The sequence below is a fragment of the Lampris incognitus genome, chromosome 16 (assembly GCF_029633865.1).
Source record: "Lampris incognitus isolate fLamInc1 chromosome 16, fLamInc1.hap2, whole genome shotgun sequence".
Taxonomy (NCBI): domain Eukaryota; kingdom Metazoa; phylum Chordata; class Actinopteri; order Lampriformes; family Lampridae; genus Lampris; species Lampris incognitus.
Genome location: NC_079226.1, coordinates 40,867,945 through 40,885,675, shown reverse-complemented (window position 1 = coordinate 40,885,675; position 17,731 = coordinate 40,867,945). Strand labels below are relative to the sequence as shown.

General features: G+C 44.4%; 1 protein-coding gene across 1 annotated transcript in view; it reads left to right on the top strand.

Annotated features, from left to right (window-relative positions):
• LOC130125944 (NACHT, LRR and PYD domains-containing protein 12-like) overlaps positions 1-16,513 on the top strand; it is a 52,942-nt gene extending 36,429 nt beyond the window's left edge. The window contains exon 8 of the mRNA XM_056295308.1: positions 16,269-16,513. Coding sequence (XP_056151283.1) covers positions 16,269-16,342 — 74 coding nt within the window. The 3' untranslated portion in view covers positions 16,343-16,513. The remainder of the gene's footprint in view (positions 1-16,268) is intronic.
• The last annotated feature ends 1,218 nt before the right edge of the window (positions 16,514-17,731 follow it).

Sequence of the window (17,731 nt, the reverse complement as noted above, 5' to 3'; positions counted from 1 at the left end):
ACTAGGTTACAGACCACTACACAGCCTGTAGCTGAGGATGAGCCTGAGTCACCTGAGGCTGATTTTGTTATTGTTGAGGAAGTCATCCCTCGCCGGCTTGTGCAAGTACCTAACCTGCCTCTTGCAGCAGAAAGTGTTAGTTTACCTGTGACAGCACCCACAGATGACAGTGACGGTGAAGGACCTGAGGAAGGTTATTCAGATATGAGAAATTGTGGCACAGAAACAGAATGTGTTAATGATGTGCATCCAAACGTTAGCGACAGTGACTTGCCCATTATTGAAAACAGGGACAGGCCCGCACTAACAGAGGATGCTGGTGGAGCAGGACGTAGAACCTATGCACCTAAACCTGCCATTAGGAAAAGCAAGCGGGAAATGGCTGGATCTCATTCAAACCCATTTCATCTGCCAAAGTCAGCCTGTAATGCAGTCTCAGTCAGCACAGACATGGTCTCTAAGGTTTTGACAAGCCTGGGTGCTGCTCTCTTTGAAAAGGCCTTGCATGGAGTATTTGAGTCAGTTCATGTTTCGTAGTCACCGAGGACGTTGACTATATTTGCAGGGGAGTATGTAGTCGGGTGGTAAATCTGTTAAATATGTTAAATGATTTTCCACTTAAATTTAGTATAGTTTAACTGTTAATATATGTAATTGTTACACTGTCAAGCCATGTAAAATGTCATTTGATGTATTTAAATTGTGAAGCAGATTGTGAGTGTATTTTTATAGTTTTGGTTGTCATTGCATGTTTTGACCAGTAAGTGGCAGTGGCGGACTTTTATTGTAACTCCGTGCAAGTTATCCAAGTGCATCTTGGGTATTCTTTCTTTTTTTTCTTGTGTGGAGCGCCTGAAGGTTGCAGTGTGATGGTGCTCTGACTCCGTAGTAAGTAAGGGTAAATATCTTGTGAAATATACCTGTAACATTATTCCAAACAATATTGTATGTCGGTAATTTGACACGATGCTTTGATTTAGACGCTACTGGAGTTGATGTTCAGTGATTTTGGGCGCGAGCCGTCGACTGCTGTTCGCCATTGCAGGCATGACAAGGTAATGTTGGCGTGCATAAAGCCACACCAGGCCATTGTATTTGGGCAGTAAGGGAAATGTAAAGGTTTTATAGGCATTTTAATTCTGTTTAAAGGTAACTGACAGAGTGAGAAGTTGCGCGATCTTCAGGAAGTTCCACATGTCTTTGTTAAACCCTGTTTAACATACATAGTCCACTGCCGTATTTTGCACCGTATTTTGTATTTATTATTTCCCTTTTTTAAAAATCTTTTCTGTTAAATTTGCCACATCTGTGAACATTTATGATCTGTTTGCTCGAAAGACACAGGAATTTATGCACTCAGTAAAACGATCTGCATTCGAAGGTTCAAACAATAAAATTAAAGCTACAAGAACCCCGGAAGTAATTGTGTCCTGTGTGGTATCTAATTCCACGGGCTACATCGTGTTTGCTACTACCTTGCTCCCACTGTTTCTTTGCTCCCTGTGTATCTGGTGCGTTACCCTTTTGGATTGTACGGCTACCTTTACTCGAATTACCTCCTCTTCTCATTTCTCCTTTTTTTGTGTCGAGTTTAGTGTTTTAGAGGATTTATTTTAGCCAACTTGCGAGGGGCAGAAAGTTGTGCTGCTATTCAAGTCGCCATCTTACCGGAAGTCGAATCATGTTCTTTTAGTGATTTGACCCCTTTGTTGATATCATATGCTCATTACTAAATTTGCAAAATGACCCTACCTACAATTTAGCAATGTCATTGCATTGAGCACGAGAATAAACACACAAAAAAGACAATTTGCAAATATCTGATATCCAAAAAAGCTTATTTTTTATGTTAAACATCAAGAGCTAAAATGAAAACTAATTCAGATTTGAACATTACTAAATTACAGCAGAGTACACTAACAGAATGACTGAAACATGATGTATGTAGGTTGCCAATATTTAGACTATTTATTTAATTAACATCAAACAATAAAAAGAGAGCCACATTAAAGGTGCAATGAGTAATCTTTACCTGAATATGACCTCTATAATTCAGCAATTTGGACGACCCCCCCCCCAAAAAAAACACCCCAAAACAAACCAGACCCTGGTCTGAGTCCCTCCCCAATCAAGCAAGACAAGTAAATTCAAACAGAAAGGTAGCAGATACCCAGCATGTTTGCCAACACCAAAGCCATTTATAGATACTTGTTTCTGCTATTGCTGCAGTTCTTTGAGGCCCGTGGATGTAAACAAAGTTCTTACTGGGTGTCAGAGGCCTTCAAAAAGCTACAAAACACTTAGCCCAGTTCATCTGGACACAACGTTTGTTGACAGATGTTTCATCACTCAACTAAGTGACCTCTTCAGTCTAAACTGACTGCAGGTACCGCCACCCTTATAAACAATACAGTTGCTTAACGACCGAAACCAACGACCAGTTTCATATGCAAATATGGGCGTGGACAGTATGGTAAAATGGCGACAGAGTACATCTGTTGTCATCTTACAATGCTGTGATTGCAGCTATTCCCCAATCCTCTGTGAATAGTACACATGGCCGTCGAAACTCTAGTTAAAGGTCACAACCATATTTACGCATGAAACTGGTCGTTGGTTTCGGTCGTTAGGCACTGTATTGTACCATGTTGTTTATAAGGGTGGGGATCCCTGCAGTCCGTTTAGACTGAAGATGTCACTTAGTTGAGTGATGAAACGTATCTGTCAATAAACGTTGTGTCCAGCTGAACTGATTCAACCTTCTTTGATTTTCTTATCTGGATTATTTAAGCATTTATCAAGACCCAGTTGTGGTTGGCAGCAAAAATCTGTAGGTGCATGTGTTGTTTACTTTGTTTCAGTCTCACCAATTCAGCAACCCCTTCTTATACTTGTCATATTCCGCTTCAGGAAAGCATAAATATTACACAATGCACCTTTAATTCTGTTGCATTGTTCATATTTATGTCACGGATGTCTAGCTACATACTTGTTTGGTATGTTAATATACTTTTGTAGAGTTAGACTGCAGGAGCAAACATTAGACGTCCAGTCGTACTTGGTGGGGCAGGAAGGGAACTTTATTGCACATGCGCAGAAGTCATACACACACACACACACATATGGATACCCGCAAGGACCAAAATAGCTGCTTATGGCGCAGTAAATATTACAGTGGCTGACTGGCTGTATATGTGAGACTGCACATTATGTTCAACACGTTGGCTAAGGGGTCGGATCCTTTAGTCGAGCGGTTAACGTTGTCGCCCGCGGTGCGGAAGCCCCAGGTTCACGTCTTGGCTGTGGCCCGAAGGAAGGGGGCAATGTAGCGAATTCGGGGGGCAACCACAGGAACTGCTGCAGCCGGGACTGCTGCAGTCCGTGATCGTTACATTGCCCCCTTCCTTCTGGAAGGGCGCCCCGGCCGGACCGTCACAGCCGAGGCGCGAACTCGCATCCCCCTTCTAATACCAAATGCAGCGAAATCAGAGGGGGGGCAGCCCGGGAACCGCCACAGTCGGGACGCGAACTTGGCGCTCCATTACCGCAAGCGACATCGTTAACCAGTCGACTAAAGGGTCCGACCCGTTAGCCAAGGGCTACCGAGCCTATTCATCCGTGATCGTTACATTGCCCTCTTCCTTCGGGAAGGGCGTCCCCGGCCGGACCGTCACAGCCGGGGCGCGAACGCGAACCCGTATCTCCTGCACCGCGGGTGACAACGTTAACCAGTCGACAAAAGGGTCCGACCCAGGGTCCGAAATTAACTTTTTGTCTTACCGGCCAAGGGGAGTGGTAGATGGAAAAATCTACCGGCCAAGCATATTTTTTACCGGCCAAAATAATTAGTAGCCCTTTTTGTGCCATACATACACTACCGTTCAAAAGTTTGGGGTCACATTGAAATGTCCATATTTTTGAAGGAAAAGCACTGTACTTTTCAATGAAGATAACTTTAAACTAGTCTTAACTTTAAAGAAATACACTCTATACATTGCTAATGTGGTAAATGACTATTCTAGCTGCAAATGTCTGGTTTTTGGTGCAATATCTACATAGGTGTATAGAGGCCCATTTCAAGCAACTATCACTCCAGTGTTCTAATGGTACAATGTGTTTGCTCATTGGCTCAGAAGGCTAATTGATGATTAGAAAACCCTTGTGCAATCATGTTCACACATCTGAAAACAGTTTAGCTCGTTACAGAAGCTACAAAACTGACCTTCCTTTGAGCAGATTGAGTTTCTGGAGCATCACATTTGTGGGGTCAATTAAACGCTCAAAATGGCCAGGAAAAGAGAACTTTCATCTGAAACTCGACAGTCTATTCTTGTTCTTAGAAATGAAGGCTATTCCATGCGAGACATTGCTAAGAAATTGAAGATTTCCTACACCGGTGTGTACTACTCCCTTCAGAGGACAGCACAAACAGGCTCTAACCAGAGTAGAAAAAGAAGTGGGAGGCCGCGTTGCACAACTGAGCAAGAAGATAAGTACATTAGAGTCTCTAGTTTGAGAAACAGATGCCTCACAGGTCCCCAACTGGCATCTTCATTATATAGTTTATATAGTACCCGCAAAACACCAGTGTCAACATCTACAGTGAAGAGGCGGCTGCGGGATTCTGGGCTTCAGGGCAGAGTGGCAAAGAAAAAGCCATATCTGAGACTGACCAATAAAAGAAAAAGATTAAGATGGGCAAAAGAACACAGACATTGGACAGAGGAAGACTGGAAAAAAGTGTTGTGGACGGATGAATCCAAGTTTGAGGTGTTTGGATCACAAAGAAGAACGTTTGTGAGACGCAGAACAAATGAAAAGATGCTGGAAGAATGCCTGACGCCATCTGTTAAGCATGGTGGAGGTAATGTGATGGTCTGGGGTTGCTTTGGTGCAGGTAAGGTGGGAGATTTGTACAGGGTAAAAGGGATTCTGAATAAGGAAGGCTATCACTCCATTTTGCAACGCCATGCCATACCCAGTGGACAGCGCTTGATTGGAGCCAATTTCATCCTACAACAGGACAATGACCCTAAACACACCTCCAAATTGTGCAAGAACTATTTAGAGCAGAAGCAGGCAGCTGGTATTCTATCGGTAATGGAGTGGCCAGCGCAGTCACCAGATCTGAACCCCATTGAGCTGTTGTGGGAGCAGCTTGACCGTATGGTACGCAAGAAGTGCCCATCCAACCAATCCAACTTGTGGGAGCTGCTTCTGGAAGCGTGGGGTGCAATTTCTCCAGATTACCTCAACAAATTAACAGCTAGAATGCCAAAGGTCTGCAATGCTGTAATTGCTGCAAATGGAGGATTCTTTGACGAAAGCAAAGTTTGATGTAAAAAAAAATCTTATTTCAAATACAAATCATTATTTCTAACCTTGTCAATGTCTTGACTCTATTTTCTATTCATTTCACAACATATGGTGGTGAATAAGTGTGACTTTTCATGGAAAACACAAAATTGTTTGGGTGACCCCAAACTTTTGAACGGTAGTGTACGTTTTCAGTACATATCAATGAGAGAATAAGGTATTGTGTTGAAGAAACGTTTTTAAAAATGTGACAAGAGCAGATCTGAAGCAAAACTATTTTTATGTAAAATTGGTCAATGGTTAAAAGATAAAATGTTAAGTATGATTTCATGTTTTATTTGCAGTATTATTATAACTATTTGATTGCTCCACATGCCCATCCCTAGTCCCAGACTACTTCTCACTCTACTGCAGCCACTCTCTTTGCACCGTCCATGAAGTCTGGCCTCCTGCTGCTGACAGAGTCTTGGTGCCACAGATCAACAGCACTGGTTGGGACATATTCCCTGATCTCGCGAGATGACAGCTGCACCATGAGTCCATCCGAGAATGTGTCTGAGTTGAGGTCGGACCGCCAATCAGTTTTTTCTTAAATGTATTTCTGATTTTTCCCTTTTTCTCCCAAATTAGTGGCCAATCAATCCCTAATTTAGTTCAAACACCCACCCCCGTTGTAAATGGCAACTATTGATCTGCCATTTTTTGGTGCCATATTTATGTTTAATATACAGATTTGCATTTACGGTGGTTTGACATTTTCACTTACCTGTTACTGATTTACCTGTTCGCAAGCTGTTGGCACAATATAAATGTAACCCGCACTTTGCGTTGGGCCGTCGTCTCCCTACACGCCCTGGGACTCTGCGTTGTGTTTGTTGTGGTATGATGTTTGCGTGGAAAAGGAAGGAGGCGGAGGCTTGGGATCGTGGCTGAGACCTGGACACTTTATTGGCACTCGCTTACACTTCACCTCTCATCTATCAGCTGGCCGCTGGCCTCCTCATACTCACAGCTTCCGGCAGAAGAAACAACAAAACATTTTTCTTTCTCAATAAAATTAAAATAAAAAGTGCAAATGTGCAAATAAACACATCTCATATCAAAATGCTACCTTACGGCAAAACCACAGCAAATGTCATCCATTATAAATTAAATGAGGCACTTATTACCCATAAAATTAAACAAAAAAACCATGGATAATCTGCTCAAATAATACTGCATCCTGCGTTATATGCCATGCTAATGCTCAACAGGCTAGCCAACACTTTCTGTCACATTTCTCTTGCCAAATACAATGTTCGACATCAAACTTTAACTAGGCTATAAGCAAACTTGTCTATTAACACCACAGAATAAACAGACAATATGTGGGATATAAATCAATATTTTTATGATAATGCAGACCGCCAGTAACACTGCTCACCTTCCGGCAGAAGAAACAAAAACATGTGATCAACGTAGCCTTTTGCCCGGGACAAGAGCTAGGGGTACGGTGCTGCAAGAGGGACAAACATCGCCATTTGCGGCATTCCCAGGGGAACATACAGCGTAACAGTGCCACCCTGTGGCGAATTTACATTACTACCTTACATATACTTTGACTTATTTACCTGTGATGTCCACGTGAGGGCGATATTTTCCTTGTTGTTGATCCTGTAGAGCGGAAGCGGGTCATTGAGTCAGAGCTTGGCGGCATGTGAAGGCTAGGAGACGCTATATGTCAAGTAACGAACCTAAAAAGAAAAGACAAACTTTTCCTTTATGTTTTTAAAAAAAGAGACTTACCTAAGTTTGTTGCAAGCGTAAATGTTTTTACTTGACTTCTTTCACGAAGAAAGCAGCGGATTTCCTTTTCTTTTAACACCCTTGGTCTGCGGGATAAGGTAAATGGCTATTTGGCCTGGTTTCATATTCAGGATCTGTCTAGCAATGCTAGCTAGCTACTTCACCTTGTCTGCTGCTGTAATATGGAAACGTGTTCAGGTACAATTTATTTCAGTGTAACTGTTTTGTACAGTGAAATGTATGTTCCCTCTATGTTTCTTGTGATGTGACGCTAGATAGGACGGTATATTGATGCCATTTTGTGTAAAAATAAACACCCTATCGAGCACCAGTCGAGACTCTCCGCGTCTGCTTTCGAGAACCAGGGGCAGTTACACCCGTACCGCATGCGTTCACCAACTGTCTGTGAACGTTCTCGTTCATCCAGGTCGTGGTTCTCCAAAGGGGTTGAATCAGGTGCAGCTGGGCTTGGTATGTATCCGTGAAGACGTTTCGCCTCTCATCCAAGAGGCTTCCTCAGTTCGTGCCTTTCTGACTAGACCGGTGTAACAGAGTTGAAAATGACCTCACTCAGATAAAGTGAATTCTCCCAACATTTATATTTAACATGTTATTGTAATCCAATGCTTTTTGATGGTTTGTGTAAACCCCAGATGTTGTACCGCATTCACTAAGGTTAAATATGAGGCTGCGCGACTGTTTGTCTATTTACTTTCGCTTTGACCCATTTTGGGCATTTGCGCGACCCGTACCTGAGAGCTAGACCATCTCCGCTGGAGGTAAGCAGGCTTTGGGCGCGCTCCGTGAATAATTTGATATTTTAATAAATGAACATGTTTTTCTTTGCAAACTATGGGTTGGATATAAATGTATATAAGTTGTACTAACTAATGCTCTCGAAAAGTAACGATAGAAAGTGATTTGTAAGTGTTTTAACCGAGTTAAAGTATAATTTTGGCGGCAACCCCGCTGCGCTGTGCGTCATGGAGAGCATTGTTCTTATTGTGGTTTTATGCTATTTTAGACTTGTATGCAGTCGCGTTGCAGCAGAAATCTCATGGATTGTTGTTTTATTTGTGACTGCAGGCAATAAAAGCCACTGTTGGGAACCCCTGGTCTGAATCTCTATCACGAACACCTGCACAAGTGAGGGTCGTTACACCAAGCTAGTCTGACTGGCTGGTGATGAAACTCAGATATTTATCCTCTAGGAGTCGTTGTCAGAGCCATAGATATGCGTGGCTCTTTGTGATCCGATGTTTACCAACGCCCGTCGCTAACAGAGCCATAGATATGCTTGGCTCTTTTGTGTACCGATGTTTGGCCGCGCCCGTCGTTATCGGAGCTATCGATATGCGTGGCTCTCCTGTGCTCCGATGTCCAGCCGGGCCCGTCGCCATCGGAGCTATGGATTTGCATTTGTTTAGCAGCGACGGTCGTTGGGGGTGTTAGTTTCGACTTCATTATTCAGTGGCCATGAGAGTCGTTGGAACCGTTAGTGACCAACTGTTGTCTTGAGTCTCCTGGGTAGAGATGAAAGGACGGCATTGTAAGTGGGAGATAGGTGGTGTCGCAGACCTCCTCCTCCGTTGAGGGCTGGTTTTTCCAGTTTCGCATAGATGGCTTCCTTCACTCCTCTTTCAAACCATCTATCTTCCCTGTCCAAAATGTGTACGTTGCTGTCCTCGAAGGAGTGTGTCTTCTCCTTTAGGTGTAGATAGACTGCTGAGTCTTGTCCTGAGGAGTTTGGCCTTCTGTGTTGGGCCATCTGTTTGTGTAGTGGTTGTTTGGTTTCTCCTATGTATAGGTCAGTGCAATCCTCATTGTATTGTACAGCATACACCAGATTGCTTCTCCGGGTGTGTGGTACACGGTCTTTGGGATGAACCAGTCTTTGTTGGAGTGTGTTGCTGGGTTTGAAGTATACCGGGATGTGGTGTTTGTTGAAAATTCTCCTGAGTTTCTCGGAGACCCCAGAAACATACGGGATGACTGTGCTATTCCTTCTGTTCCTTTTCTCCTCGTCGCTCACCTGGCTGGTCTTTTTGGAACGTGTTGCGGTTTTCACAAAGGTCCAACTGGGGCAGCCACAGGTTTTTAAAGCTCCCCTCAGGTGTTTGTGTTCTTCTCGTTGGGCCTGAGTGCTGCTGGGCACATTGTCAGCTCTGTGTTGCAAAGTTCTGATGACGCTCAGTTTGTGTTCCAGCGGGTGGTGTGAGTCGAAAATAGATATTGGTCTGTGTCTGTAGGTTTCCCGTAAACCCCAATGTGGAGGCTCCTGTCTTCCCCAATGTGGACGCCGTTTCACTGATACTGCATGCCATTGAACCACTGTCCAACATGCCACCCATTGTCACTGTCCCACCCATCACCACAGGTGTGAAGAAAGACTGTCGCTGCTGCTAACTCTGTGAATATTCTGATAAACAACTTTAGAGTCCGTACATGACTCTTTCACAGATGTGTAAACTGATTCAGCATCAGACATGTCACCATTTTGGGAGTTTGTGGTGCGACCTGTACTGCCTCCCTCCGAATACAGGTCAGCTAGTTTCCCTCAGGCTGGGGCTGGGTGGAGTTGTTGGCATGGCAACTTCGTCTGGTGTGGCCAGGGGCGAGGCACGTAAAACACAGTCTCTCCGACATGCAGTGTGAAGTGGTGGTGTTTGGCTTGAATCATCACACACTTTACAAGCTGCCTCTCTGGGACATCTTTCACAGGGGGCACACTGAAACCTCCCACCTCGACTTGGATAGGTAGTATTACACTGCTGCATTTTCTCCATCATCTCTTGAAACATGTCAACCATACAGGTGAGAAGTCTTTCTTCTGACTGTTGGAGATTTTGTGCTACAACTGGTAGAGAGGCATGACTTGCAGCACGGTGGGACTCACCTTGAACTGGGACAAATGCTAGGAAGGGGCAAGGAGGATGAGACACATGACGCTGAGCTTGGAGAAAGACGTGAGGGACTGGGAGTGTGGCAGGGCTCCGACTCTGCCAGGCTTGTTGATTGATGGTGGACTGGGCTGCTCAGGAGTGATGGTGGCGATGTGGCTCTGCCATTAGCCCTCAACTCTCTCTGATAATCACCTTCCTCAGCTGAACATCACGCAAGGTCCACTCATGAATTGGCTTACACTTCAGGGTGCATGAGAGCTCTGGGTCAGGGCAGTGTTTGACACACTTCATTGTTCATGTCCTCTGTCCACCTACCTTGTCTGTGCTGGCCCTCAAGAGCCAAGTCTGCTGCTTTATTCAATCTTATCCAGTAATCAAGTGGGCTCTCCCTAGGTTTGGGCCGAGTGGCATAAAAGTCTCCAAGGGGGAGACATGACGGAGCTTCACTGAAATAGTGGAGGAGCACATTGTATATCAGTTCAGGTTTCTGTTTAACATCAAGTGCAGGATCACTGCGTAAGGCAATTTTCACCACATCTCTGGCCTTGCCCATTAAATGGCTCATAATCTCTCCTGCTTGGTCTTACGCAGGGGTCTTTGCTTTCTGGGGCAAGTTTTAGTCATTTCAATCCAGTCTTGGCCTGAGTGTTTGTCTGTGTTGTCACCTCTGAATGTCTGGAGTACTTTATCAGACTTAACGTGGACAGTCACATGTGGAACATCATGTCTGTTAACATCACAGTGTGTGTTTTGGGTTGTGGTAGTAGTCTGGTTGTCACTATTCATATTTATAACACCAGATGACATTAACTTTGCTACAATGGATTCAGCAGTTTGAGCGCCTAACTTCCCTACCATGTCTGTAAGATGGCGAATGGCATCGCCATTGTAACAATAGGAACTATTGTTAGGAACCATTGTTTAGTTCCTTGTTTACACAGGGGTCATTTATGTTGTTGCACCTGGAATAGCAGACTGAGCATGATGTATAACCTTACGTCCCGAAGTTATTATTAAAGTTTATAGCCCAGTGGGGTTGAAACGAGTTGTAAAGTCTCATTAGTAGAAGGAAACAACACACTTTAACATGGTGGCAGCGGCGGATGACTCGGTTTGAAGTTTGGTGCGGAAAAGTTTCTAGGAGCGGGAGAGCAGTTAGTGTTGCTAAGCAACGTTCAGTATATGTTAGCATTAGCTGCTAGTGTGAGACTGCCGTGTGACATGGATGGGCTAAAACCACCGCAAACGTTACGTCTGGACTCAAGCAACCTTTTGAAGACATGGAAGGCCTGGAGGGACGAGTTTGCTCTGCATGTGGATTTAGCCATGGCTGACGCCGATGACAAACAGAGGGTGAAACTGTTCAGCTATCTTGTCGGGGAGAGCGGCAGGGAACTTATGGACACGTTACTGGGCGACACACCGAAGGATGCATGGACGTTAGATGACGTTATCAAGAAGTTTGATGATCACTGCGACCCCAGCGTTAACGAGACTGTGGAACGTTATCGTTTTTTTACAAGAAACCAGGGCACTTGTGAAAATATAGACCATTATGTCATGGAACTGAGAGTGTTGGCAAAAACATGCAACTTTGGGACAGTGAGAGACTCGCTCATTCGGGATCGGATTGTGTGTGGCGGTAACAACACAATCGTAAGAGAAAGACTGCTCCGAGAGGAAAAACTTGACACTGGACACATGTTTGCAACTGTGCAGAGCCGCTGAGCTCTCAAAGGACAATGTGAAAACCATCTCGGCATCGATGGTGGAAGAGGTACATGCTGTGCAAGGAGCACAGTATCGGAAACAGACGAGCAACACTGTGGAGTGCAGATATTGTGGAAAAACGCACGAGAAAAGTAAAACAAAAGTACCCAGCGTTTGGGAAGAAGTGCACAAAGTGTGGAAGAGAGAACCACTTTGCAGCAAATTGCAGAGCAAAACCGGAACTAAGGAAAAAGAAATATGTGAGTAAAATAACAACTGAATCTGAGAGTGATGAATATGAAGATATTATCACCTGTGTCACTGAAACTGAGACAAAAACTGTGGATGCAGTAGAGACTGACACAGGGAAAGATGTGCATACAGAGACTGTAGAGGATGTAAAGAAACTGAGAAAATGAAGAAAACTCAGCTTGTCTATGCTGGCATGCTCCTAGGCAAGGACGTGATCAAATTCCAAATAGACTGTGGTGCCAGTTGCAATATCATCCCAATTAACCTGCTGAATCCAGATGCCAAATTAGAACACACGAAGAGTGTACTAGTAATGTACAATACAACCAAATTAAAACCACTGGGAAAATATAAAGTGAAAATAAGAAACCCGAGAAACAACAAGCTATATCGCTTAGAGTTCCAGGTGGTGAATGCAGCCGGTACAGTGCCTCTGCTGGGTAGGAGAGCCAGTGAGGCCATGAAATTGATAAAAGTGCAATATGAAAACATCATGACAATAGACAGTATTGTCACAACAGAAACAACAACAGGACAGTGGACAATGGGACAAATTAAAGATGAGTATGCTGATGTGTTCATTGGCGATGGCTGCCTCGAGGGAAAATACAAAATAGAGGTGGACAGCACAGTGAAACCAGTACAGCTGCCAAAGAGGCGGGTCCCGGTCGCCATGATGAAACCACTGAAGGACGAGCTACAGGACCTACAGCAAAGAGGGATCATAACACCTGTGGAATGCAGTACAGATTGGATCAGTGCAATGGTGGTGGTACAGAAACCAAGTGGGAAACCAAGAGTGTGTATCGATCCCAAGCCTTTGAACAAAGCTCTAAAGCGCAGTCACTTCCCACTGCCAACCATTGAAGACATTTTACCGGACTTGTCAAAAGCAAAAGTGGTCACAGTGTGTGATGTCAAGAGTGGATTCTGGCATGTGCAGCTGCAGGAGGAGTCCAGCTATTTAACAACATTTGCCACTCCATTTGGACGTTACAGGTGGCTGAGGATGCCAATGGGGATAAGTCCGGCCCCAGAAATCTTTCAGAGAAAGCTCACACAAGCGCTGGACGGTGTACCAGGCTTGTACATTATAGCTGACGATGTACTGATCACAGGCCAAGGGGAAACACAGGAGGAAGCTGAGTGTGACCATGATGGAAAACTGAGACTGTTTCTTGAAAGATGCAGACAAAAGAACATCAAGCTGAACAAAGACAAATTCAAGCTGAGACAAAAGGAGACCACATACATTGGACACCGCATGACGGCTGATGGACTCAGGGCGGATCCAGAGAAAGTGCTTGCCGTTGAGAAGATGCCGGCACCGACTGATGTGAAAGGAGTGCAAAGGCTGCTAGGTATGGTAAATTATCTAGCCAAGTTTTGTCCCCACCTCTCAGACCAGTGCATAGTGTTGAGAGATTTGACACACAAAAACAGGGAGTGGAACTGGACAGCACAGCACGAGGAGGCTTTCCTCAAATTGAAAGAGACTATCGCAAAGGTCCCAGTACTGAAATATTACAACCCAGATGAGGAACTCACAGTGCAGTGTAACGCTTCAGACACAGGTTTAGGCGCAACGCTCATGCAGATGGGTAAGCCAATAGCATTTGCAAGCAGAGCACTCACTCAAACAGAGCGTGGGTATGCACAAATAGAAAAGGAGTTCTTAGCAATGGTTTTTAGCATGGAAAGATTTCACCAGTACACATACGGCCGAAAAGTGACGGTGCAAAGTGATCACAAGCCGTTGGAAACAATAGTGAGAAAACCTCTACTGAATGCACCCAAAGGGCTGCAGGGAATGATGCTGCGCATACAAAAGTATGATCTAGATGTGTATGTGCCAGGTAGAGACATGCTGCTAGCAGACACTCTGAGCAGAGCTTATCTTCCTGAGAGTGCACCGGATGCAGAACTAGAGACTGTCAACATGGCACAACACTTTCCTATCGCAGCAGACAGGCTACATGATATACGATCTGCCACAAAAGAGGATGAAACACTGCAGCTTCTCATCAAAATGATGCAGCAAGGACGGCCTGACGATAAGTCAAAAACACCAAGGGAAATCAAGCCCTACTTCTCATTCCAAGAGGAGTTAAGCCACCAAGATGGAATAGTGTTCAGGAGTGAGCGCGCTGTCGTCCCTGATGCATTGAGGAAAGACATCACTTGCCGCCTACATGCATCACATCTGGGTGTGGAAGGATGCCTACGGAGGGCTAGGGAGTGTGTCTATTGGCAGGGCATGAACGACCAAATAAAATCATATATAGCAAAGTGTGACATCTGCAGATCAATGGACATTAAGCAACAAAAAGAAACACTAATGTCACATGATGTGCCAAGCAGGCCGTGGGCAAAGGTGGGCACGGCTCTGTTCATGTTTGAAAACAAAGACTACCTCATAATTGTTGATTTTTTTCTCAGATTTTTGGGAAATAGATTACCTGGCAGATACCAAGTCAACCACAGTGATACGGAAGCTGAAAGCTCATTTTGCCCGCCAAGGTATCCCAGATATTGTAATCTCGGACAATGGCCCACAGTATTCGTCACAAGAATTCCAGAAGTTCAGTCGACTGTGGGGATTTCAACATAAAACCTCATCACCAGGTTACCCGCAAAGCAACGGCAAAGCTGAGTCAGCCGTTAAGACAGCAAAAAGACTCTTGCTCAAAGCCAAGGCTGCCCGACGGGATCCTTATCTCGCCCTTCTGGACCACCACAACACACCATCACAGGGTACTGATACCACACCAGCACAGCGGCTGCTCAGTCGCCGTACCAAAACACTACTGCCAACCAAGGCAAGCCTGTTACAGCTGAAAGTTGTGCAGGTGAAACAGGATTTACAAAATAACCAACAACGTCAGAGGGCATACTACGACAGGTCGGCTAAAGACTTGGACACGCTTGCCCCAGGTGAATGTGTGAGAGTTCAGCCTCTCGCACCCCACACTGGCTGGAGAGTGGGCAAGGTGCTGAGGCCGGTCGATAGGAGATCCTATGAGGTCCAGCTGCACACAGGTGGTGTCATCAGGAGAAATCGCAGACACCTCAGGCATGCACCAGGAGCAATCTTCACTGACACTATGGACATGGAGATCAGCAGCCCCAGTCAGCCAGAGAGTGTTGAACCCGGACATTCAGAGAGTGTTCCTTCTCGCAGTGTCTTAGCAGGAAACAAAACCAAGGACACTGGTGACAGGGCCAACCCTGTTACCACCAGATCAGGCCGCTCTGTTGTGCAGCCGCAGCGATACAAAGACTTTGTGACCTCACACAGATGAATGGATCTGTAGCACTATTGGACTTTTGGGGGGGGGCATGAATGGAAAAAAAAGTGAATCACAAATGTTGTGTACATGTGTTCTTGTTCACCTGGTTATCTGCAAGTTCAGGTATTCATTTAAACATTGGTTATGTTAAACTGTGAAGAGAAGCCATAGCACTTTGATACACAGTCGTTGATAATGTTAATTTTCATTAGGAGCTATAAGTAACTGATAAATATATGTCATTGTTAATATGAAAAACATTTTGAATGTTGACATTCGTACACTGTTAGTAGCAAAGAGTTTTGTTTACATTTTATTGTTTACAGCGAAAGACAATTAAAAAAATGTATTAAAGGTTCTAAAAAAGAAGAAACTCTGAAAAGAGAAAGGATGTAACAATAGGAACTATTTTTAGGAACCATTGTTTAGTTCCTTGTTTACACAGGGGTCGTTTATGTTGTTGCACCTGGAATAGCGGACCGAGCATGATGTATAACCTTACTTGCCAAAGTTATTATTAAAGTTTATAGCCCAGTGGGGTTGAAACGAGTTGTAAAGTCTCATTAGTAGAAGGAAACAACACACTTTAACAGCCATCACTACCAGGAGCAGAAGAGTGGGGACCCCCCCTCATGAACCCACTAACAGGAGTACGACCTGAGCTCTCACTTAGCCCTATATCTGCACAGTTATCACTCATGAACCTTGAATGTCCCACATCCCTACTGTTGGCAATATGACCGAGCCAAGCACCCCTACCTTTTGGAAAACTGGGAGGCGTAAACTCATTCGTTTCCATTTTAGCATTCGCTTTAAATCATTAAATGTACTTGCGTTGTGTATTAATATTTGTTTCTTCCACAGAATCAGCGTGAAGTAAAATAAAAATCAAGTCAGCACATGTATGAAAAAAAGAGCATATACACGAGCTGTTAATGGTGATCATTTCACTGAAGAAAAGCTATGTAAAACACTATACCCTAATCCACAGTGTTTTCCTTCATTTTTCCAGGACGGCAGCACAGCATCCATGGCGACGAGCATCAAGCTGGTCTGAAGATCCCAAGGGTCACAGCACCAATGTAACGGTTTCAAACGGGTCTCAGCACCGGTGTAGTGGATGTGGACAGGGCACAGAAGGAGGCAACTCTCAAGGACTGTTTCTCAGCATCCATTGGCTCTGCAGAAGACAATGATAACACATTTTTTTGGTCTCTCTTCTGCACCTCTGCTCCTCATCAATGCAATATGGCACTATCTTATTACATGTTTCTTAAAATACATGCATTTCTTTAATTAACTTGACATTTCAATATGCATTTAAATCAACAAAGTGTATACAACCATATTTAGAGCCATGCAAAATAAGTAGAAGGACATCTTATAACTCATTTCTAGGCATAACAATGGAAAAGTGTTTATGTGTAGCAAACGGTGACCCGTACTGGGCAAACTAAAATGGTGCATGGGGGCTGAGTGAGTAACCAGAGAAAACACATACCTGCAGACGATAATGTTAACACATTTTTGGTCTCTCTTCTACACCTCTGCTCCTACACATCCAAAATAACAGTTCACGCAACGCTTAGTCGCATTATACAGGGCGGCAACACATTATATCTACACTTCTACAACTTCGACAAAAAATATTATTTAGCCATCAAAACGACACAAAACCGCTGGTCAATGTTGTCACATTAGCAGCAAAACAATGTGCATTAAAAGTTACAACATTAGCGTTCATTTTTCAAAGAAAACCAATGAAATAGCACGACAGCATTTTCCACACGACTCACCTCATCAGTGCAATACTGCTCTGTGAGGGTTGAACTATAACCATGTCTCTGTTGTGTTATACAACCTACTGTGATTCATAATTGGTTATACAGCTTGTCATAATGTTTTATAGATATGTAATTATGACTTGTAGAGCTTTTCTATATTGTACTTCTCAGCCTGTGGACGCTGTCTATAAAACACATTGGCCCCGCAGGACATGATGAGTTGATGGTTGCAGAGCTTTATGAGCCACTTTCCTTGTGTGGTCATGAAGCGCGGCTCATAAAGTTCTGTAACACAATATGCATTATAACAAAACTGTTTTCACTCAAAGTGGACAAAACGTGGTTCATGAAGCTTTATAATACAGTATGAACAAGCACCTCACTTAAACACATAAGAAGTGGTTATGTCGGGGCGTCCGGGTGGCGTGGTGGTCTATTCCGCTGCCTACCAACACGGGGATCGCCCGATCCAATCCACGTGTTGCCTCCGGCTTGGTCGGGCGTCCCTACAGACACAATTGGCTGTGTCTGTAGGTGGGAAGCCAGATGTGGGTATGTGTCCTGGTCACTGCACTAGCGCCTCCTCTGGTCGATCAGGGCACCTGTTCGGTGGGAGGGGGAACTGGGGAGAATAGTGTGATCCTCCCACGTGCTTATGTCCCCTGGTGAAACTCCTCACTGTCAGGTGAAA